Below are 24,296 nucleotides of genomic sequence, written 5' to 3' on the forward strand. Positions count from 1 at the left end.
GGCTGGGCTTTTGGGGTCTTGGCATTGTTGGCTGTCCATCGCTCCACTTCAGGACACTCCTAGAGAGAACTCCAGAGCTCCAGGATCCGGCTGCTGTTCCAGGTTCTAGCAGAACCTTTGGTTGAATCGCTGGTCTGCTGAAATCCTGCCGACCACGCCAGGGGAATCCCTCCCAAGAACTGAGTCCAAAAAGGTCTACTACTCCTATTCCCATAAACCTCTTCTCTACTCTCTAGGGTAGGGGGGGTTGGAAGGGAGGTGTAAGCATTAAAGAACCCCAAAGTAGGTTTGGAAAAGGTCGAAGCCTACAGGGGAAGCTCAGGATCCCAGTCCCAGAGTGCAGATGGAAGACATAGGTACCAGCCAGAAAACTGTGGCATCTGGAGGTACCCTGCAAACGGTAAGACAGACATGAGGTTTAAAAAAAAAAAAAGGCTCCAAGTCAAATGGTCACAATGTTCAAAAAGCTATCAGAAAACAGTTCTGAAAGGGGGCTCTGGCCCAAAGAAACTACCATGTACTCACAAGGCCCAAGCTCATGTCTGCCAGTTAAACTTCTGACTGATCTGACAGGTCAACAACAGAGTGGGAAAACACTAAAAAAAAAAAAGCCTAGACCTCTACAGTGAAAAGAACCAGAATTTTACAAATGAAGCGGGGTACTCTTTCGATGCTTTATTGACAGTTGGAAACAAACCTATCAAACTGGAGGTGATGACATCCCAGAAGCCCAAGAGGCAAGGGGTTTGCATTTTGTCCCCTCTACTTAAAAATTTTTAATTAAATGCATTTTAGCAAAAGTGATTAAAAAAAGAAAAGGGTCAAAGCCCCAGATGTCAGCGAGCAGGAAGTGGCTCAGGGAAGATCTGCCCCCTGGATCAGTCTTCCCAGGAGCTGCCACTGCTCCTTCAGACACAAGCTCTAGCAACCAAACCATCCTCCCTAGCCACAAGGCTCCTGTACTGGCCCTGGTGTTTTCCTAAACTCCATGCTCTGGCAACTCTAATTTTGTGTCAAGCCTGGACAGCATCACCCCTTCTCTATAGCCTCGGAGGGGAAGCTGAAAGGGACAGAGGACGACAAGAAAAGTGACCCTAAGCCGGAGAAGCTGAGCTTCCTGAGGTTTGGGTCACCTAGTCTGGCTCACCATTTATATGGTTGGTGGGGGAGGGGTGCCCTGTGCCCCCACTTCTCAGCGTCCACTTAGCATCTGCACATTTGGCTTGATAATTTAATACATTCATGAAAACACAGCATTGGCGCTCTTGCTACCCTATGGTGTGGCCCAGCCCACCCAGAGAAATTTCTCTTGCCCCAGAATTGATGCTAGGGAAGGGTCTGCCTTGGCCTCAAGGTGGTCTTGAGGGATGGGGCCAACGCTTAGGCCATGTTCAGGACTGACCCCAGGAATGCTTGAACCTACCACCAAGTCTCTTTTATTATGGAGGGGAAAGGGGACCAAAGTTATTTTTCTTAAAAAAATTTTTTTTCATATAAAAATAGATCCATTTGCAAAACAATTTCTCAGCCAGGAGGCTCCACCTCCCATTTCCTTGGATGGAGGGGGTGAGGTGTTGGGATGGCCACACTACAGCCCACGCTCCAAATGAGATGCACCAAAGCTCTGGGGAAGGCATGGGGAGAGGGGCTCAGTTGCAGGGTGGAGGTGGGAGGGGGGGCTGGTGCAGAGGGTCCAGGGAGGCGAGGGCATAAAGCACGGCAGCGGGCAGGGGGCGAACCCCACACTGTCGCTATGCCCTGGTTACCTGCCTATGGCTCAGACCTGGGCCACAGTGGAGGGGGGGGGGCAGGGAGTGGCTGAGACCTTTCCCAGCAAAGTAGGGTACGGGTGGGATTTGCTTCCTGCTTTTGCAGAAGTAGCTCCCAATGCCACAGCACTAGTAATAAATAACTGCCAGGAGGAAAAGCAGAGGAGACAGCAGTGAAAGGATCTAACCCAAAGGTTCACAAGTCCCATGCTATTCTCAGGGCCAGAGAAAGGGGGAAAAAAAAAAAGGCAAGCACAAATGCAGCAAGATTGACCTAGGGAAAGGCCCACTAGAAAGTGGGGCTGAGAAAGCAGGCTAGGTTCTGTCTGAGACCAGGACCTCTGGACAACACAGAGGAGACAGGGTTAAGGCAGCAAACACGGACCCTGCTTTGGTAATACAACAGCCAGGGCTGGCTGGGCTGGACTCAGGCCACCCCTACACTGTCCTTTCCTTCTGGCCTCCAGGCAGCTGAAGCTGTTTGTGATGTTCAGAGAGCAGCAGGTCAGACAGAAAGACAGGGTCAGTGGTGGAGTGGCCACTGCAGAGGGGCATCCCCTTGACCATTTAGGCACATGCCACAGGTAGACAGTCTGGGCTATGCCTAGGAGCAGCAATGGCCATAAAGCCCAGCTTAGCTTGCACGGCCAACCAGCTCCTTGGCTTCTTCTAGGATTGTGGGGACTCCTTCATTTTTCTTGGACACCTTAGCAGAACTAGCAGCCACAGCATCCTCCTTGGTCAGCTCCGAGGCTAGCAGAGATGTGACTGCACACCCAGCTTTCCTGTTGACTGCAAAGAGAAGACATGAGATCCCGTCCACCAAAGGCCTGATTTCTAATCTCTTTACAACTCTAGCAGGTGCTCAGCCAGAAGCCATGCAATTGTGGCTGCTCCAGAGGCCTGATCAGGAGGGACAGAGAGAGACTCCATGTAAAATATAACTTTGGGTGCAAATATGAGGCCAGGGAGATGGCACAGCAGTTAAGAAAACTGGCTCCTCCTGCAGAGGGACCTGGGTTTGGTTCCCAGCATCTATATGGCAACTCACTCCCATCTGTAACTTCAATTCCAGGGGACCCAATGCCCTTTTCTGGCCTCTGTGGGCACCAGGCATGCATGGGATGCATATGCATAAATGTATGCAAAACACTCATACCCATAAAAAAAAGAAATAAAATTTAAAAAAGAACTGGGTTTAAGTGTTGGCTTTGTCATGTATCAAGATAAACAATACTCAAAGACTACTTTCTCATTTAGGTTTGTTGGAATTAAATATGTTAAAGCTTAGTACACAGTTTTGTTATTTTTTTAGGCACTCCACAGAAAGCTCATGGGTGAAACTTTAAGGCTGCCTCAGGAAGGCTTGTTCTAACCTAATGGTAGCCTTTAGTTGCCTTGTGAGGGGTTCTTGCAAAGAGGACTACAGCCACTAACTGTCAACACAGAACTCCCATGCATTTCTCCAATAACCAAGGTCCACATGCCTGGCTCTTTCCCACCTCTTCAAAGTTTACAACATATGTGTGCATGCACACCCTGAGGGGTGAAAAGATAATATAAAGAAATCTCAGCCACATTCTCTCCTACTCACTTATAAATCCATACTTCACACTTCAGTATCCTCAACAGGAGGATAGCTCCTTGGGACCACGTCCATCCCATGATGACCACCTAGTCCCATGCCCTTTTACACAGCATTTAATGACTGCATATATACCAAGCAACCTGGAGTTTTCAAAGCCAGACATAAAACTGATTCCTGTGAGTGCTCAGCTTAAGAAAATCCACAGAGATAGAAGGTAGAATTATTAAAAAAAACAAAAACAAAAAAAAGTCACAGTGACTCACACCTGTAATCCCAGCACTTGAGAGGCTGAAGCAAGGGAATTCTTAGTTGAAGGTCAGCATACTTAGAGGCTAGCCTCAACTATGAGACTTTGTCTCAAAATTTCTGAAGACAAAGGATAGAAATACTCCTTGCTTCTATTAAAGATTTTAATTTAAAATTTAAGCTCCTGTCAGAGGCTGGTAAGATGGCTCGGTGAGTAAAAATGCTTGACTCCAAGCATGGTGCCAAGCTGTGGCATGTGTACACGTGCATGAACGCACATTTTAAATAATAAGTTCATGTCAGTACCTAAAACAAAGAAACAAACAAACAAACAAAAAAAAAACAACAACAAAAACAGGCAGGCGTGGTGACACACCTTTAATTTCAGCACTCAGGAGGCAGAGGCAGAGGTAGAGGCAGGCGGATCTCTTGAGTTCAAGGTTAGCCTGGTCTATAAAGCCAGGACTATTACAGCGAAACCTTGTCTCAAAAAAACAAAAACAAAAAAGGTCAATACCAGGGACCAAGTTATCGTTATTTACCAGAGAAAGAAAGGTTTACCTCAATTTGAACATGTATAACATCATTAGATACTCCAAAAATATGTACAACTTTCATGTGTAAATTAAAAAGTAGTTGTTAATGGATACAGGTTTCTTTTGGAGATGAAAAAAAAAATTCTGAAATTAAAAAATGGTGACAGCTGCCCAATTTTCTGACAATCCCCAAACTGTATACTTGAGAATGGGAATGGTGCCATTAAAAAAAAAAAAAGTTGGGGTGTGGGAGCCCACACTGTTAGTCTCAGCACTTGGGGGTCTGAAGTCTGGTTCCAGACCAGCCCCGTCTACATAGAGAGTTCCAGAATAACTAGGGACACACAGTGAGATTGTCAAAACAAAAAACAAACAAACAAACAAAAACAAAAACAAAAATAACAAAACAAAACCCGGGACCTAGACTTTTGGAATGGGGCCATGAGCAGGAAGAGTCCAGAAGGGCCACAAACAAGTGTCTGCTTTGGGCCAGCAAAAAGCTTTAGGTAGACAGAAGTCAAACCATAAGAGCCCAAGCTTTCTCCAGGGCTGGCAGTGCCAGGCTGGCAGAGCCATGACCCAGAGCTATATGGTTTTCACACACACAGAGGCTGCCCACAGGTCAGGCAGGGAGCACACAATCCACCCACAGATTACCAACTTAGAGGTCTCCTCCAGCTGCTCCTTCCAAGGGCACAAAGGGCTCTCTACCAAGAGGAGACAGAGCAGTAAAAAAAATCTGCTGACAGCCTATGGGTGTACCAAGGTGCAGATCACAGGTGTGTGTGTGTGTGTGTGTGTGTGTGTGTGTGTGTGTGTGTGTGTGTGTGTGTGTGTGTAAGAGACCTACATCCTCAGGGCTTCACCAAGTTAGATGTTGAACTGTGGAGACAAAAATCAGTAGCTGATGTAAGAGGATGTGCCTGCTTTTAGCCTCTCCTCATATGCTTCTTTTCCACTCTTTCCTAAAGCACTTCATTCTCCAGGGTCCCCCTGTCATGTCCAGAAAAATGGTGATTAGTATCTCTTCACTGCAGCTACCTATGTGTGCACATCGTCTAACTCTAGTGAAGGAACTGGAGTAACTGCTGACTCTAGACTATGAACACCTGCCTCGGAGCAACACAGAAGTTAACAGCTCCAGGGCAGCAAGTCGTAAGCTGCTGCTTTCTTTGGCTGCTTCTTCTAAGGTTCCCTGTTGTACCTAAGCCAGCAGAGCTTCAGGGTATCTGTGTTTACTGCATATGTTCTACAACCCAGAGGAACATGGCAGACAGAGAAAACAGCACAATTTCCCCTCTAACCCTTGAAAGCAGTAGGTACACTGGGGATGGGCAGGAAGTGATCCAAGATCAGGAATGAGAAAGCTCATATTCCAACTGATGAAAAAAAGAACCAGGAAACCCCAGCATCCCAGTCTCTTATCTATCGCCATAGTCACCGTTATGATGAGCAGACCATCGGGAACTTGACTGCTTCCCTTTGTAAGACTGAGGACTTGGGGCAGCCACAGAAGCAGGCCAGTGTGTGACAGTGTAGGACCTGGAGCAATTACTGACTAGAAGAATGCACCGCAGCTTTGGGGGGTAGAGGCAGAGTCTGAGAAAACGGTTATAGCTAGAGTGCTGCAAGGTGGAGGTAAGCAAGATAAACAAACACCTAAGTAAAACCTAAGTAGTAGTAGGATTGCAGTTCAATTAGAAAAAGTTTAATGGCTCAGGAAAAAAGAATCCCGAGACACAAGCTATGAACTACCACTAAAGAGGAAATGCTCTTGTTAATAAGCTTCCTCAGGGAAGAGGAAACTAGGACAGATGGGACACTCATTATCATCCTAAATAACTCATCCTTGTCTGAAATGATCCTAATTATACCTCTTGTCCTATTTTTACAAAATTGGGGAAGAGTAGTGACATGGGAACACTCTTTCCAGACAGACAAGGGGGTCATCTGAAAACCTCCCTAGTACAGTTTCACCACTCCCAGAAATCTCGTTCTAATAGTTTCTGGCCCAGAGAGAAGGCATTGTCATTTCCTGTCCAGTGCTACAGGCTTAAGGGGAAGAGCCCTGGGCTGGATACACAGAAGTCTGGCTTTATCATTACGCTTGGACAAACCCGTAGGTGAATCTTAACTCGTCCTACCTAAGAGCAGGGTGGATACCAATCACTAGTAGGGCCTTTGGTTTTTTCAAGGCTCTAACACAGACCTTGACTACCTTAAGTAGAGTTTATAAGGGAGACAGAAGAAGGAACACTCTGGAGATAGATGTCTGTCTGGACTTTCATTCTAGCATGTAGCTGGCCTACATGTTATTCAGGGTTGGAGATAGAGTTGAGTCATTAAAACCACAAGCTGACTCAATCACAGCTGGAAGTAGCAGCTGTGATACAATCACATGGATTCTTCATCCTGACACTCAAGCCATTGTTCCTCCACGCCCTGCAGACCACAGCAATTTAATGACCCAGCCCCGATAGTAACTCTCCTCTTCCAACTCCTCAATAGGTCTTTGTATATGGGTCCCTCCCTCATGTCTCCAGAGACTAGAAGACTTTAACATTCCTAGAGACCTAGGGAGAAAGCTAGCAGCCTCTGAGAATGGAAAGACTGTGAAGCAGACAAGACTGACAGTGCTGCTGGGTCTTTGGCTCTCAGCATTTGGTCGTGAGCAGCAGTTCTCACAACCTGTGGGTCTTGACCCATTTGGGGGTCACATCCCAGAAACCCTGCATATCAGATTACAACTCAAAACAGTAGCAAAATTACAGTTATGAAGTAGAATTAAAAATAATTTTATGGTTGGGGGCCAACACAACATGAGGCACTGGATTAAAAGGCAGTTGGGTCCAGCAGCCCTGGAGGGAGCTTGCAACCCCTGGAGCCCCTGTACTTTGAGAATGGGGCTTTCAAAACTCCAGCCCCACCCCCACCTTTTGTTTTTGAAAAGAAGAGTCTAACTCCTTGGCAAGTCACTCTGATGCCTTTCTGTCATGTCTGATGTGATACTACCTCGCTTTAGATGATGTGAAAGTATACCCAAGTCTAAAAAGCTCTCCAGAATTACTAGAAATATTTTAATGAGAGTCTCCCAGACATTTGGTGAGCTTAGCAAAGCAGATCAGAAAGACAAGAGTACAAGCTGAAGATGACAAACTATGCAATCCTTGTTTTCCAATTTCTTTTAATCTCGGTATTTCCTAAAACTCCCCTTCCCATTGTCTCTCTAGGCGGGAGACAGTACACTGACTAGTTTGAATTCTCTACCGAAAAGGTAGTTCTGACAAAATCCTTTCTTCTCTACCAGCAAGTCCTGACTTTTCCCTAGGAAAGCAGTAGAACCGGGGCATCCCCAGCCGAGGGAAGTCCCTGATGCCTGGCTGCCTGCACAGGAAGCATCTGGGCCTCTAGTACAATTCCTCAGGAAGAGGCTTAAAAGGGAATTCCCCAACAAAGTCTGAAGCAGCCTGGGCTTAGTTAAGAGGGTCAGGGAAGACAGTCCAGTGAGATGCATGGTACTTTTGCTGGGTAGGAAATAGTGTTGTGAGAACCAAAGGAGCCCCATTAGCTATGCTTGCCAATGAAGGCCTATCTGTAAAGCCAAATGCTCTGACCAGAGCTCTAAGCCCTTCACACCCACTTCTCCTTCCTTTTAAGACCCTGTACTCTGAAACTGCCATGTAATGAATGGAGGAGTTGTAACCAGGGATTTGTTGTTGTTGTTTAGGAAAGGACTTAGAGCATATCCAGAGGAGCTGTTGGGAAGAAATTTTCCTGAGTATTTGAAGTACAGGTAGAAAGAGGCAGCCAGTTATTAAAAGAAAATGACAGCAACCACTCGGGCCAGGAAACTGAGTTTATAAGTGGGCTTGTCCAATCTGCACCCTTGGCTAGGGTCCTCCTTCCAGGGTGTGTCAGATACTATAGGTCCTAGGGACACCACTGTATCCAGGTATCTTCTCTCTACAGCAGTTTCCAAGTGAGGCTCGTATCAAATGTGTCTACAGACCCTCTGCCAGCAAATGGGAGCCAGGTTTTAGCTCTGTCACAGTGATGCTTCGGCTGTAGTTCTTAGTCTTTGACAGAAAGAAGCCATCACATCTAGGACTCCAAAGGGTCCTAGTGAGGACTTCCTAATGTGGGAAGATGAGGCCTAGATAATCCCTTCTTAGTACATGGAAATGGGGAGGTTTCTAAACCCGGGAACATCACTTTGTTCTTCGGCCCTCCACTAACATGACCAGGAGCAGGACCCTGAAACCCTGGTCCCCGCCCCACCCAATTGGGTTCCTTCTGTTTACTTACCCTGGCGAGGCCCTCTCTTCCGTCGGAATGCTGCCCCCGACTGTAGAGCTTCTAGAAGACTGTCCATCACACCTGTCTCATCTCCCTCTGTCATGAACAAAGACAGAGGTATAACTTTTTCAACCAAACCAGCATAGCAATAACAAGCTGCACATGAAATGCATGGCTACTGTGTGGTTTTCTCTCTCTCACACTGGCTAAAAGATCATAAACAGACAAGAATTGCTCAACCTGTCAAGCCTTAGACTCATGATTACTTAACTTGTGTCAGCTTAAAAATCACATGAAGACTCACTGTCTATTAGTGCAATGTCATCCTACCCACACTGATCAAGACCAGCACACAAACTAGTAGGACTGTCTAACTCCAAGACCTGGGTAAGCAGAGAGCACAGTTATAAACCAAAGGCAGCTGTGCCAGGCAAAGTGACCGTGGCTATATCCGCAGTACTTGGGAGGTGGAAACAGGAAGATGTGGAGTTCGAAGCTAGCCTGGACTATGTAGGAAGAATTATGTATGTGTTGGGGGGGGTACAAAGCAACTATTGTAATTATTATTGATCCCAGGGTCCCAGTGTTTCACACCAGTCTGCAACAATCACTGTAGGCTTAGGCTGTAGGGTTAAAGGAAGAAAGTCCACTGGTCAAGACTGTATCTCACGTAACTAATGCTTCCAGTGGTTGCATTTTCCTGAAGAAAGCAAAGCATGTGAGAGCTGAAAGCAACCTGGCTGGAATGCAAAGAGTTAATGTAGACTCCCAGTTCTAGCCAGGCTCAGTTTCCATGGCAACAGCTCAGGATAGTGAAATCTGAAACTGAAATCCCAAAGAGCTGGTTGGCTACAGAGTTAAAGACTAGGGCTCATTAGAGCCTGCGCCACCTGCTGTCTGAGCATCACCAGCGCAGCTGACCTACATTCAATTCAATTGCTCGACACAGGCATTTAGAACAGGGTAAGGTCCACTGCGCCACCTGCTGGCTGGGTATAGCCCTTACCTCAAATGCCATTTGGACTCCACCTTGCTCCCATTATTACATCCTGTGCAATATAGAAGGGGGAAAGCCCTGGAGGCCCAGGGAGAACACGGGGAGGGAAATGATAAATACCTGACATGAATTTTAACAGTGTTATGGGAACAAAGCTGTTGGCGTAAATATAACTGAGGTAAGGGCAAGGAACCACTCTCAAGGTCTTTGGGAGCAAACCATGTTAGTCTTTATTGTTCATGGTGAGCAAATTTTTAAGTCTTGACAGTCTCAAGAACCCCTCACTTTCACAGGCTCATGGCCCCTTCAGATGAGCTCAGGGCGATGTGCAACATATGCTGTATTTACTGTATTTCTGAAGCCCAAAGGAGTAATGGGGGGCAGGGAATCCTCGGCAGGAAAGAAGCAGAGACAGGAAACAGAGGGCCAGTAATTGAGACCATATGCTCCAACAAAGACATGGCTCTGCTGGAGAGTGGCCAGTTTTTCACCCCTTCTAGAAGTTGAATCCACTTAGGATCTCAGACGTGCATACAACAGGCAGTGCTAACAGGAAAGCTGTATTGGTAAAGTAAGGAGAAAGGAGAGCCACTACGAGACCAGACGGACGAGCTGGGAAAACATTTTGGGAATTCAAAATATTTAGCAGCAGGAATGAGATCAGGTCAGGAACACTTTTTGACAGGCAGAAGTAAAGAGTTAAGTGTGGCAGCAATTCCCAAATCACAAGGGTAATGAGACATAATCCAAGGGCCAGCAAAGGAGAGGAAAAACAAAACATGTAACATCCAGCACCGGGATCTTGGAGGTAGAAGGTTGCCAAAAGCCATTTGCCAAGAGCCCCGTTTAGCCCTGCGCTACCCTGTGTGGTGCTGGGTTCTGAACGGAGAAGCCTTCCAAAGCTCCCTTCACACTTCCCACCTGCATTCATGTCTATGAGCTGCTCTCGTTTCTGCTGCTTCTCCAGTCGCTCTTTTTCTGCCTTCTCCTTGGCTAATTTTGCTCTCCGCATCTTTTCTTCTGTTTCCCGGCGCTTCTGGTTCTCCTTGACTGCTTGCTGGAGCAGAGAGGGGAGACCAGATGGAGGGTATGTGGAAAACATGTAAACCACTGCTAATCATTAGGAACCCCATGAAAAATTAGCAGTTCACCCTTGCTTACCAAAAACATATTCCTGAAGTTGTGCAGATCCATAAAGAATTCTTCCACAGACAGCTTCTTGGGGTCAAAGATGAAGTAGTCACCTAGCTCCTTATATAGAGTCTCCATGTTGGAGTGCATCATCCGTAGCTTGTTATACTGTTCCTGTGCATCCTTCACAAAGCTGTGCAGCCAAGGAGTAAAGGAACAAGACCAAGAAGCAGACCCATGCTGGACAGCGGCGGCCACACCTTTAAACACAGCACCCAGGAGGCAGAGGCAAATGGTTCTCTGAGTTCAAGGCCAGCCTGGTCTACAGAGCGAGTTCCGGGGCAGCCAGAGCTACACAGAGAAACCCTGTCTTGAAAAACCAAACCAACCAAAAACAAAAAGCAGCAGACCCAGGTCAGAGAACCACTGAAAAGAGCAGAGTAGGCTGTGCAGGATGTGCCATATAGTGCTGTTCATGACAGGACAGAGGCACTCTCAACATTTGGGAAAAGAGTGGCAAACCACAGCCATGGCTCACCTACTCTATTCCCCTCTATTGAGAAGTTGCATAGGCTACTACAGAGACAAGGCTGGAAAGGGAAAAAAAGAACAAAAGAAAGAAAGGAAACAAAAAGAAACAAAGCTGAGGCATACACAGAAAAAGCAAAGCAATGCAGTTTTTGTGTAAAATAAACAATGAGGTGTAAATCTGAAAGTGGCAGTGGTTACCTCTGTGAAAGAGTGTCTCTGTGACAACAATGGGTCTTTTAATGAAGGTAGGTGTGTTTATAAAGGGAAAGGGACACAGAGTAGGCACTTGCAGACTTGCAGTTATCTACAAGGTTTATTTTCCCTTCTATAATAAGTGTTAAAAACAGTATATAGTGAAAGGGAAAAAAAACCCAAAAAACCCTCAAAGGTAAAAACTAAACGCTGTCATCTATCCCATTCCCCTGGGAGAAGCTGTTCCCTTCTAGGGACCAAGTGCTCCAAGAAAGGATATAGTCATCTTCTCAACAAACTTGTCCTTTTCGTCTGTGGCAGCTGGGAAATTCTGAACATCGCGTTCTACATCAGCGATCTGTTTCTTCATCTGATCTAAGTTCTTCTGCAAGTTCTCAGCAGACACTATGGGAGGAGAGCAGCCGAGCTTAGCGCCCAGACTGAGACCTACTGGCTTAGGCTTAGGCACTCCCTGCTCCTCTCAACACGAGCTCCTCCAGCCCCCGCACACCACTCTCACTCACACGGTGCTTTTGATCCTTGCAGTAAGAACATGAGTAGTTGCTAACTGCACCTCCAACCTTCACAGACTGTACAATGCTAACAGAAGCAAACGTCATTTAATTTAAGAAGAACCCATGGGAACCCTGAGACCTTGGTCTCATTTATATCAAGTTAACAGGGCTGTGAAGGGAGGAGACATAGGTAGGAACACAGAAGCAGGATATTTAAATCTGATGTTGTTTTGGGTAGTTCCAGATAGTGAGGCCCACTGCTGAGGAAAGCTGTGAACCTACACTGTACATCTTTTCAGCGTGCTTGTGAGAGAATGCGTGTGGTATTCGAAAGAAGGGGAAGAGCATTTCCCCCGGTACACAGGAAGCGCTCTCCAGTCTCACAGGCCTCCCTGCACCTTAGGTACCTGAAGGCCTAACCTCTCCTTTAGTCTCGCTTACAACGGTTGGAACGGAAACTAACTTCAAGTCCATGAGGTGTCTTGTTTTGTTCCCCATGAAGAGACTTTCAGAGCTCAGAACCATCTTCTTTTTTAGAAAAACTTTCAAAATACATGTATTTATTTGTGTGTGTGTGTAGGTCAGAGGACAACTTATGAGAGTTGGTTCTCTCTTTCTACTCTGCTGGTCCCTGGGACTGAAGGGTAGGAAGCAGGCATCTTTACCCACTGAGCCATCTTGCTGGCCCAGAACTACCTTCCAGCTCTGCTGTACGCTGCCTTACCTCGGCTGGCTTTCTCTACGTGGGCAAGCTCGTCAGGAAACTTGAGGACATCAGGGTAGTCATTCTCACATAACTCAGCCAAGAAATGCAACAGAGTCATCTTCTGATCAGCAGACTTGGTGTCTCGAAGCTTGAGGGGGGACAGGAGAAACCATTAGTCTGGACTTGCCCTAAACCACCTTAGGCCAATACTGGACTCCCTCTGTCCTCCTGTTAGCCCTATGGCTCACCTTGCAGAGAAAGCTGATATTAAAGCCAAAAGCACCAGCGTTCCTGGAGCCAGCATTCATATAGTTCCCAACAAGCAGTGTGATCTCCAGGAGGCTGGAGAAGCTCTCGCTCTTACGTAGCTCCTCACACGCAGCAGTGACAGACACAATCTCAGGCTTGATATTCTCAACCTGCTCACTGAATTGTAGCTTAAAGAGGATGGCGTTGAGGCGAGGCCGAAGCCGAGGCACTGTGCCCATCTAGTGAGGAAGAACACAAATTCCATTGCGGAGCTAATGGACAGAGACGTCAAGAAAAGATAACAGGATGCGCCTCCTCGGGGAGATGAGAGCTCCAGAGCAAGGGGGTGGGGTGGGGAAGGCATAGAGAAATTGATTGACTAAAAGATTCAAAACAGGTAAGAGGCAAGAAGCAATCGACCAGGCTGGTCTCCAGAGGGAAGGGAACAGGGGGTTGGGAAAGAGCCGCCTGCTACAGGCCTTACTCACCACCACGCCAAACTGCTCTGACTCAGCCAGGCCATCGTACTCGTCCTTCAGTTCAGAAAGCATTTTTAACTGCTCTGGTTCTGGCATCTGTTTAATGAGGTTCTGGAAATCAGAGTAAATGCTGTGTATGTGGTGAAAGCCTGAGTGTAAAGCCTGTGTCTCTAAGTCCCACACTCTGCCCAATGATGATGAAGGAAGCATGGGGATGTGAGGTGGGGGGGGGGGGACTCCTGAGTCTTTTGAGGTAATCAGCAGGGACACAGCAGCTTCCTCAGCCTGCATTTTAAGTCAAAATTGCTTGAAGAAGCCTCTGCTCACCAAGCAAGGAGGTGAGGCTGGTAGACAGCTGAACACAGGAGCCAGCTCTGGCAGAACCTCCTCGCGCTTACCTGGATCATTGACTCAGTGAGAACAGCCTCATTCACCTCCAGAATGACGTTCTTAATCTCTTGATAGGGCATGCGGAAGGAACCCAAGAAGATTGCTGCCAGAGAACGAGATACAAAGACAGGTTCTTCTCACCGTCCTCCCTATTCCGAGTACCCAGAAAGGCCACCCCGCCTAAGGAGCTGAAATCCATCTGAGCCTGAGTGCAGTGCTGGAGCTTCTGCTGTCACCCATTGCCACACACAAGCCACACCACGTCACACAGCAACTCCACTGCTCAGCACATTCAACAAAATCATGACTCTGCTCACAGGAATCTTAGAACACTCACCTGACTCAGACCCCCTCTCCCACAAAGATGCCATTGCCTTGACCTGTTCACTTCCCCGCATCTCCCTCCTCCCCCACGCCCTGGAGTTGAGGACCAATCCCAGGGCCCTGTATTTGCTGGACAAGAACTCTACCACTGAGTTACATCTCCAACCAGACCTGCTCATTCTTTTTGTTTTGTTTTGTTTCCGGAACGTTTCTCTGTGTAGCCTTGGCTGTCCTGGACTCGCTTTGTAGACCAGGCTGGCCTGGAACTCATAGACCCACCTGCCTCTGCCTCCTGAGTGCTGGGATTAAAGGCATGCACCACCACCACCTGGCAGCCTGCTCATTCTTAAAATGGCCAAGTTCCCCTCCTAAGAAATAGACTCTGCCTTTCCAATTTCCCCGTGTCCTCCTATGATTCTTCAATATTATCAACAGTACTCTACTGGGGCTGGAGAGATGGCTCAGTGGTTAGGAGCACTGGCTGCTCTTGTAGAAGGCCTTGTTTAGTTCCCAGCATCCATGTGGCAGCTCAAAAGAAACTGTAACACCAGTTCCTGCAGGTCCAGCATCCTCTTCAGGCCTCCTCAGGCTCTACATGCATGCAGGCAACACATAAAATCAAATCTGCTATAAAAGCAGCTCGCTCTTACTCATCTCTTGCCCATCCACGCTGGCTTCTCTATCTGGCTCTATGTTCTTTAGACCAGGTTGGCCTCCAACCCAGAGATCTGCCTCCTGAGTGCTAAGATTAAAGATGTGTGTCACTATGACCAGCTCTTAAGGCGACCCTAACATTCTTCTCCTTCAGCATATGTAGTCAAGTCTATCTTAAAAACCTTTGACCCAATGTTCCCTTCTATTACCAACATCTGTTTCCTTTCCTTTACACCATTCTGTAAACACAGTAATCTATTTTTTTCACCGTTAGAACTTTCCTCTGTTTTATCCTCAAAAAGCCAATGAAAAGACAGCAACCAGCGAGCGCACTCTATAAAGGCCCTACCTGGCACCTGACTCAAGTCTCATGGCCACTCTGTTCTGGTGAACTTTCCTTGTTTAGCATATCAGTTCCCACCTTTCAGAATGACCCTGCAATAGACTTCCTATTGATACAGGAGAAGTGAACTTTGAAAGAGGTTTTCCAGGCACAGTGGTGCCCACCATAACCCCAGCACTCAGAGGCTCCAGCATGAGGACTGCCAGTTCAAGGAGAGCCAAGCCACACAGCAAAGTCACATCGCAATCCCTCCCTAGCACTCAGTAAAATAAGATACAGAAGCAAACTCTGAGACTCCTCTTAGCTCTACAACTAGGTACATTGCCAAAATCTTCACCGGCTTCCTTCACATAAAGCTGGGTAACTGTCAACCCTGCTGTGCTACTGAAGGACTCGCACTGCCTGGCACAGAGCAGGAATTCAACAAGACGAGTTTCACACAGAGGGACCTTAGACCAGAGAAATAAATTCTTACACGCTGGGATCACAAAATTACTCACAGAGATTCTGGGCTGTCTTTGAATCCAAGACTTTTAGTTCTTTTACTTTTTTCTTTTGCACAGATTTCTTTTCTTCTCCACCTTCTTGATCCTTCTTGGCTAGTGAGGGAAATTAGAAAAAGACAATTAAGGATAAGCCACTTTTGCACATTACTGAATTACAACTGTCCTGGCAGGATGGCTGTTACTTCCTCTCTTATTCTAGCTGTATCTCCACTGTATTCCTTCAGGACTAATCTCATTAGCCTCTTTTGTAACTAGATGCCCCCACAAAAATATCTCCTCTTCATTTCTTTAATAGTCAGTAATGCTTTCCTCCTTAAATAGAAACTACCTACAGAAAGCAGCCAACTCTCTGTGAAGAACCAAAGAGCGAATATTTTAGATATTGTAAACCATATAATCTGTTACAAATTTTGAAAATTATTTTATGTGTACCAGTGTTTTGCCTACATGTCTGTCTGTGCACCATGTGTGTGTACTGCCCCTGGAGGCTAGAAAAAGGAGCTGGAGTTACAGACAGCTGTGAGCTGCCATTTGGGAACTGGGAATCCAAGCCAGGTCCTCTGGAAGAGCAACCAGGGCTCCTAACTGATGACTCATCTCTCCAACCACCTACCTGGCTAAACTGTTCAATTGTACTATGAATATAGCTGTACACCAGTACACAAATGGTATAGCTGTGTTCCAATAAAACTTTATTCAAAGTTAGACGGTGGTGGCGCATGCCTTTAATCCCAGCACTCAGGAGTTTGAGGCCAGCCTGGTCTACAAAGTGAGTCCAGGACAGCCAAGGCCACACCGAGAAACCTGTCTTGAAAAAACAAAACAAAACAAAAAAACTTCATTCAAAAATTTCTGTGATACAGCTTACTGGCCCTATGCTTAAAGTCTCCTACAGTTACCTTTTTGTGTCTACTAAAAACCTTCATTATCTTTCAAAGTCCACTTTGAACATGACTCTCCTATAAAAATGTTTCTCATTTCTCCAACTCCTACGAGCTCTTTATCACTGCTGAATTTGAACAAAGAGGTATAATAAACTACTTTCCTCCTACATTCTTTACTATTCAAAGAATATACTCACCCGTTTCCACTAAGTCTTCCCTAATAAATGTATTCACGCTCTGTTTTAATAAACCAATTTTTACTCTATTTGTGATCTGTACCTTATTCAATAATTCTTCAATGTTTCCTGACATTTATATGTATCATGCTATTTTTTTAAAGCCCGTGTTCCTTTAAGTATGGAGAATTTTTTCATCTCATTTCAAAAATCTCATCTCGATTTTGATCTTCAAGGATATAGGCAAAATATTTAATTAACATTTCTTCAACAACTAACTACAGCAAAATTAATAAAAATGACCAGCACTAGTTCCTGAAGAGGGCTGAGCAGTGCACAGAAAAGGAAAAAAGGACCATACTGGGCAGACATAACTGCCAGGTGCTATCATATACTGTAGGACACAGAGACTGTACTGGGTTGACACAACTGTATAGTGTAAAGTGTTATCAGTTTTTAGCCATAAAGAAATACCTCTGAAAGCCAAGAAAAATAGCAAAATCAACTGCTTCTGAGTAGAGGAATGGGATACCTGGGCTGAAGAGGGGGAGAATACTTTCAAATATAACCCCCCTTTTAAAATTGTTTTTGAGACAAGATTTCACTAACTAGTAGCTCTGGCTAGCCCAGAGCTCTTACTCTGTAGATTAGACTGGCCTCAAACTTTGAACAATCCTCCTGCCTCTGTCTTCCAAGTAGTGTGATTACAGGCATTACTACAACATAAGTCATTTTATATCATCATCTGATAGACCACTATAGAATATTATATATGGTAGAAATAATAACACCAAAACAATGACCAAGTCATATGGCAAAAGGCACACAAAACTATTAAAAACCCACCCCGGGCTGGGTAACTAGGTCAGTAGTAGAGAGCAATAACCAGTGCTCAGGGAAAATGTCATTCATGCTTTGGCCTAGGAGTTCCAATTTAAGAAGTGACAGTGTTAACTACATGAAGATCCATTACTTCAACAGCAGCTTACTGAGAACTTAACCTGTGATGGGCAAAGGATGTAAAACATTAATAAAATAGAGACAAGAATGTGTCTTCATTCTAATAAAGAGAAACAGACCAAGCCTGCCAATAGATGAGACACGATGTTAGATGACAGCAAGGATTGTGAAGAGAAGACACTTGAGCAGGGAGAACCAGAGGTTTGGCAGGAGATTGATGAAAACCTTGGGTGAGTGGCTGGGGAATGGCTTACTAAAAAGATGACGCTCCCTACCACTGCCTGGAATGAGTCCATGGCAGCTAATCTTAGTTGTCAACTTGACTACTTCTGAAACCAACAAAAGCCTGGGAGGGGTTTTCTTTTCTTCTTCTTGGTGGTGGTGGTGGTGGTGGTGGTGGGGTATTGTTGTTTTTTGAGATAGCTCTGGTTTTCTTGGAACTCACTCTGTAGACCAGGCTGGCCTCCAACTCAGAGACTCAGAGATTCACTTGTCTCTGCTTCCCAAGTACTGGGATCAAAGGCATGTACCACCATGCCATGTAAAAAAAAGCAATCTTGTTTGTTTGTTTTTCAAGACAGGTTTCTCTGTGTAGCCTTGGCTGTCCTGGACTCTCTCTATAGACCAGGCTGGCCTCAGACTCACAGAGATCCACCTGCCTCTGCCTCCCAAGTGCTGGAATTAAAGGCACACATCCCCATGCGTGGCTTTTATTTCCAAGCTTTTATGTGTAGGGATCTCTGTAATTTGATATATGTGCTCTGTAAGTGCTACAGAGTCAACAAAATATAGTAGTATAAAGCTAAAATAGTGATGCTGTGGAAACATGTTAAGTGACTAAAGAAATGTAAGAAATTTCAGAAATACGTAAGATATATTTAGAGTTCTACAACAAACTCAGATCAATTAAAAAAGGTTGCTTGAATTCAGAGACTGGTTAATTTTTGCCTAAAGTACTAGATGGTGTGCTGGCTAGTTTTATGTTGACTTGACAGAAGCTAGAAGCTAGAGTCATTTGGGAAAAGGAAACCTCGGTCGAGAAATGACTCCACCAGCTTGGTCAAGCCTGTGGTGACTTTTCTTAACTGATGACTGGTGTGGGAAGCACAGCTCACTGTGGGCAGTGCCACTCTTGGGCTGCTGGTTCTGAGTGCTGTAAGAAAGCAGGCTAAGCAAGCCACGAGGAGCAAGCAGTGTTCCTTCATGGCTTCTGCTCCAGTTGCCGCTGCTAGGTTCCTGCCCTGGCTTCACCTCACTGATGGACTTAGAGGCTGGAAGGTAAAATTAGCCCTTTGCTCCCCAAGTTGTTTTTCGTCATGTTGCTTCTTCATATCAGTGAAAATTCTAACCAAGCAGATGATGAATAATTTAGGCTAGCATATCTACTCAGTTCTAGTGGTAAAATACAAAAGTAACCACCCACAATGACAACTTGAATAAGTAGATGGCTGTGATCCAATAACACTTCATTAATAAGACAGGCTGGCTGCATTTGCTGATCCTGACCTAATCCCACAGTGCTGGAACAATGGGTCTCCCACTTCAACAATTAAAGAAAAGGAGGCTGTGTATTTGAGATCAAGGCAGGTACATGGGAGAGCTCAAAGAGAAGGGTAGTGGTGTAATTATATTATAATCTCAAAAAATAGATTATTAAAAAATATTTCCAATAATAACAAGAAACTAAGATGCTAGGAGACAGCCTGAGGCTGGTGAGATGCTCTGCGGGTAAAGGCACTTGCCCCCTACATGGAACCCATAGAATGGAAGGAGAAAACCGAGTCTCACGAGCTGATCTCTAGTCTCCACATGTGCGCCATAGTACACACGTACTCCTCCACCACGCATAATCAAGTTTAAAACAAAAGATAGTCTAGCTTGGTCCCATGACATTAGAAATATGTCAATATAATGAAATGATAGAGCCAAAGGAAAATTATCTAAGAATGTCGGTATAATGCATGTTATAGTTGCTAAGTGGTGGTGAACTGTTTGGGGAAGTACACTAAATACTAGATAGAGTACTTCTTCAAGACAAATCTGATGGCTCTGTGAAGAAGGAGTGGCCTACTTTCTGCCCAAAGTAAGGGGTGCCCATGGCTTTCCCCATTAAACTAGGAATTCAAAAAGATTCATCTTGAGTGCAAATGTGCCTTGACTTCCCTTCATGATGGACTAACTGTAAACTGTGAAATGAAATAAACCCTTTCTCCTCGTGTTGGTTTTGGTCAGTGTTGTATTTTGGCAACAGAAAAGTAACTGGAGAAGAAACTGGTACCAGAAAGTGGGACTACTCTGATGGATCTGGCCATGTTGTTGTAAGGAGGACTGGCTGTGGAAGGATTTTAGAGCTAAGGGCTAGAAAATCCATTGAGTAATGAGAGAAGTGCAGATGATGGAGACCTGACTTGTGATGATTTGAGGGAAGTTTGGAAGTCCCTTCAGACCCTGTGGGGCCGTTCCCATCCCTATTTAATATTAAGGATTGTGGTTTCTGGTTAGCTGGGGCTGAAGAATCAACAATGATTAATTAAAAAAAAATAGCACCATTAAAGTAAAGCCTTTGCTTTAATGGAACAATTGGTGCTGGTCAGCCAGGGCTGGAAAATCATCTGTTACTAAGAAAAGACCAGAATCACTGAGGTGAAATCCAGGAAGTATTTCCTCAAGGTCAGCACGGAGACGCTGTGGCCAGAGGTGGCCCATGCTGCACTCAAACTAGCAGCTGAGCTTGGTGATGTGTAAGAGTCTCCTAAATGGTGCTGCTCATGGGATTCATTATAGCACTCAAAAAGTGGTGAAAATTACCATCTTTATTAGAAAACTGTAGGAAGTCAAATATACATGCAGTCTTGGCTATCCACTAGAAGGATAGCAAAAGCTAAGAGAAATCAAAAATAATAATTAAAATTTAAAATAATACTTAACAAGGAAGGAATGGAAAAGAGGACATGAAACAGGAAAATCAAACAGAAAATAAACAGTGATACGGAACAGACCAACTCCAAAGAATTAAATTCATTTCTAGAAAAAGATGAGTATTTGCCAAACATACTAGGTATGTACTTCTTACATGAGATACATGTTAAAGACAGAAATATATACTGAGGGTAAAACAGTGGCAGAAGATACGCCTATTGTAAGAAATACTAGCCAAAAAAAGCTGCAGCAGGTAGATTACTATCAGACGGAAATGTCTTCTCTAATAACTGTGAACAGATTCATCCTACAGGACAAGTCCATAAGAAAGACAGAATAAGTCTAAAATAATTCATTAAACAATTTAGTTTAAAATATAAAAAGGAACTTTTTACTGCTCTAAGAGGCGATAGGACCTCGGGAAAAAAAAAAAGAGTCTAAAAATGAGACAGACTAAAGTCTCATGCAATGGCCAGCTTTATTCAGAGCACAGGGAATTATTATACTCTGAGGGTTAAGAAGAATCATGTAAGTAAAGTCCTTATGAGTTCAGGCTGTATAAACCTCAAGGACAAGCCACATGGTTTTCCATAGAGGCATACAGTGACAGCAGCGAGCAGTAATGAATAATCTGAAGCAAACTAACACTTACCCACTACACCTAAGAGGAGCAGGAAAACACATTCCAAGAACAAGTCTGTGTTTTAAGAAATTGAGGTCCCAACTCTCTTGTCTTGTTTCCTTGGAGTTTTCTCAGACTCAGAATTCTCATAAGACTCCATTTTTGAACTGTGTTCCAACAGGAACAACCAGATGAATTAAAGATGGTAGAAGAATTAACATCCATTGTATAGTATCTATCAAATCAAGCAACCGTTTGAAAATGCTGGCACATGACTGCAATTTGAGCACTCCAAAGACTAAGGCAAAAAAAGACTATGAGACCAAGGTCAGCCTGGGTTTTAAAACAAACGGTCTTAGGTAGAGTTACTATTGCTCTGACAAACACAATGACCAAAAACAACATGGGGAGGAAAGGCTTTATTTTACTCACAGTTCCATATACAGTTCATCATTCATCATCAAAAGCAGTGAGGGCAGGAACTCACACAGGACAAGAACTGGGAGGCAGGAGCTGAGGCAGAGGCTATGGAGGGGTGCTGCTTACTTACTGGCTTGCTCCGCCTGCTTTCTTATAGAAGCCAAGACCATAAGCCTGATAAGCAAGACTGCAGAAGAAATTAGGGAAACAACACCCTTCACAATAGCCACAAATAATATAAAATATATTGGTGTAATTCTAACCAAGCAAGTGAAAGACATGTATCATAAGAACTTCAAGTCTTTGAAGAAAAAAATTGAAGATATCAGAAGATGGAAAGATCTCCAATGCTCACGGATCGGTAGGATTATCATAGCAAAAATGGCCATCTTACCAAAAATAATCTACAGACTCAATGTAATTCCCATCAAAATGCAAACACAGTTCTTTACAGACCTTGAAAGAACAATTCTCAGCTTCAGATGAAAAAACAAACAAACAAACAAACAAACAAACAAACAAACAAGCCAGTACAGCCAGAACAATCCTATACAATAAAAGAACTTCTGGAGGTATCACTAAACCTGATTTCAAGCTGTAATACAGAGAAAAAAAAAAAAAAAAACAATCACATAAAATTGCCGTAAGAACAGGCAAGTTGATCAATGGAATCAAATCGAAGACCCAGAAGTAAACCCACATTCCTACAGACACATGATTTTTTTGACAAAGAAACCAAAACTATACATGGAACAAATAAAGCATCTTTAACAAACAGTCCTGGCCTAACTGGATGTCTCCATGTAGAAAAATGCAAAGAGATCCATCCATTTCTATCACCATGCACAAAACTGAAATCCAAGTGGCTCAAAGACCTCAACATAAAACCAGAAACACTAACTCTAACAGAAGAGAAAATGGGGAGTAGCATTGAACACATTGGTACAAGGAGACAACTTCCTGAACAGAACACCAACAGCTCAAGCACTAAGATGAAAAATTAATATGAGACCTTATGAAACTGAAAACCATCTCTAAGGCAAAGGACACCATCAAAAGGACAAAATGGCAGCCCACAGAATGGGAAAAGATCTTCAATAACCTTTCACCCAACAGATGGCTGATATCCAAAATATATATAAACAACTCAAGAAACAGACAGCAACAAACCAAACAACCTAATTAAAATATGGAGTACAGAGCTAAACAGAATTCTCAGAGGAATCTTTAAATGGCTGAGAAGCACTTAAAGAATACATGTAATAGCCTGATCTACATGATGTAAAAATAATAAAAATACATTTTGTTTATATAGCATATAACACAAAATTCACCATGTACTAGGTGAGTATCAAGCCTGAACAAATTTCAAAGGATAGCAATCACAGCCAGTATGCTGCCTGACCACAGAAGGATTGAGCCAGAAACCAGTTAAAAGGCAACTAGAAAACCTCCAACTATTTGAAAACTGAACAAAAATGAAATAATTCTGGAGCCAGGCAGGATATCAAATCAGACACTAGCAAATATTTTAAATGGGATGAAATCAACACTTGCTATGGAACTATGAAACACATGGAAAACAAAAAACACAATGGTAGATGTTTCCAAATAAGTATGTTAAATAGAAAAGAGAGAACATGTAATTAGAATTAACTGTATTGATGGGCAGTGGTAGCGTTCACCTTTAATACCAGTACTTGCAAGGCAGAGGCAGGGGGAATCTTGAGTTTGAGGCTAGTCTGGTCTAAGGCTACACAGAAAAGCACCTGGCATGTATTGTGAGGACTCAGTTGGATTCCTAGAACCCATATAAAGCCAGACTTGGTTATCAATAGTCTGTAATCCCAGTTCTCCACAGCAATCTGGGAGATTGGGACAAGAGAATCCTTGGAAGTTTGCAGGCCAGCCAAACTGACATAAACAGTACTGAACAATAAGAGATCCTGGCTCCAACAAGGTAGAAGGTAAGAGCCAATGCCCAACACCCAAGCCTGTCCTATGAGATGCTATAACATTCAAACACGTGCTAGGTTAAACACACAGAAAGGCTAATCAAAGTGATGATAAAAGTATAGTTATAACAGGCAGTTTCTAACTAAAAGGAAGTTGCACATCCCCCATTTAGAAACCCTCTACCCCGAACCATAAAAATCTTGTCTTCCTCACATCTAATGCTGACCTCTCCAAACCTGCCTAAGGGGAACACAGCCCATGTATACAAATAAAAAAATTTTGCTTTAATTAATTTGCCTATGATGATTTGGGTTGGTGGTCTTTCTCCTCCCATCTTTGGGATTAACATTAGCCCTTAGTCAGAGAACACATAATGATGGAAAAGCCAAGGAAATGTTGCTCTCTGAAGACCCCAGACACAGCCCTGCCAACACCTTGACTTTGGGATTGAAAAATAATTATATTTCTTGGGGACTTTTAAAATATAAAAAAGTTTATATTATTTTAAGTCACTAAATTTGTAGTTATTTTTTTCTAGCCAGCAACAGGAAACAACTGTATTCTATATACATGGAAAATAAGCACTCATAAATAACCTATTGAAAAGAAACACAAATGGAAATCAGAAAACTTTCAGGACCAAATATTGACAGAACTGCTTCCTGCCATGAGCTGAATTTGTTCTCCTAAAATTAGCATAAGGAAGCTCTAAACCCAAACCCTCATCATGTGACTGCATTTGTGAATTTAAATTGGCTGTTCAGATGGTCTCTAATTCAACCTGTCTCATGCCCTCACACACATATACACAAATATCTGGACACACGGAAACATACCAGAAATGTGCACACAGAAGAAAAGAAAAATCAAATAAGAATATGGCCATCTGCAAACCAAGGAGGAAAGT

The 24,296-nt window shown here is 44.1% G+C and overlaps 1 protein-coding gene across 2 annotated transcripts in view; it reads right to left on the minus strand.

The window, feature by feature from the left end:
• Positions 1 to 2,008: 2,008 nt before the first annotated feature.
• The window catches only part of Diaph1 (diaphanous related formin 1), an 88,205-nt gene continuing 65,917 nt past the window's right edge, over positions 2,009 to 24,296 (minus strand). For both annotated transcript variants that reach the window (XM_051163585.1, XM_051163584.1), the window contains 10 exons: positions 15,447 to 15,545; positions 13,634 to 13,728; positions 13,245 to 13,346; positions 12,756 to 12,995; positions 12,526 to 12,655; positions 11,567 to 11,691; positions 10,594 to 10,758; positions 10,354 to 10,489; positions 8,445 to 8,531; positions 2,009 to 2,561 (listed from right to left, as the gene is read on the minus strand). In XM_051163585.1, coding sequence (XP_051019542.1) covers positions 2,404 to 2,561; positions 8,445 to 8,531; positions 10,354 to 10,489; positions 10,594 to 10,758; positions 11,567 to 11,691; positions 12,526 to 12,655; positions 12,756 to 12,995; positions 13,245 to 13,346; positions 13,634 to 13,728; positions 15,447 to 15,545 — 1,337 coding nt within the window. In that variant the 3' untranslated portion in view covers positions 2,009 to 2,403. The remainder of the gene's footprint in view (positions 2,562 to 8,444; positions 8,532 to 10,353; positions 10,490 to 10,593; positions 10,759 to 11,566; positions 11,692 to 12,525; positions 12,656 to 12,755; positions 12,996 to 13,244; positions 13,347 to 13,633; positions 13,729 to 15,446; positions 15,546 to 24,296) is intronic.

Source organism: Acomys russatus, chromosome 20 (assembly GCF_903995435.1).
Source record: "Acomys russatus chromosome 20, mAcoRus1.1, whole genome shotgun sequence".
NCBI classification, from domain to species: Eukaryota; Metazoa; Chordata; class Mammalia; order Rodentia; family Muridae; genus Acomys; species Acomys russatus.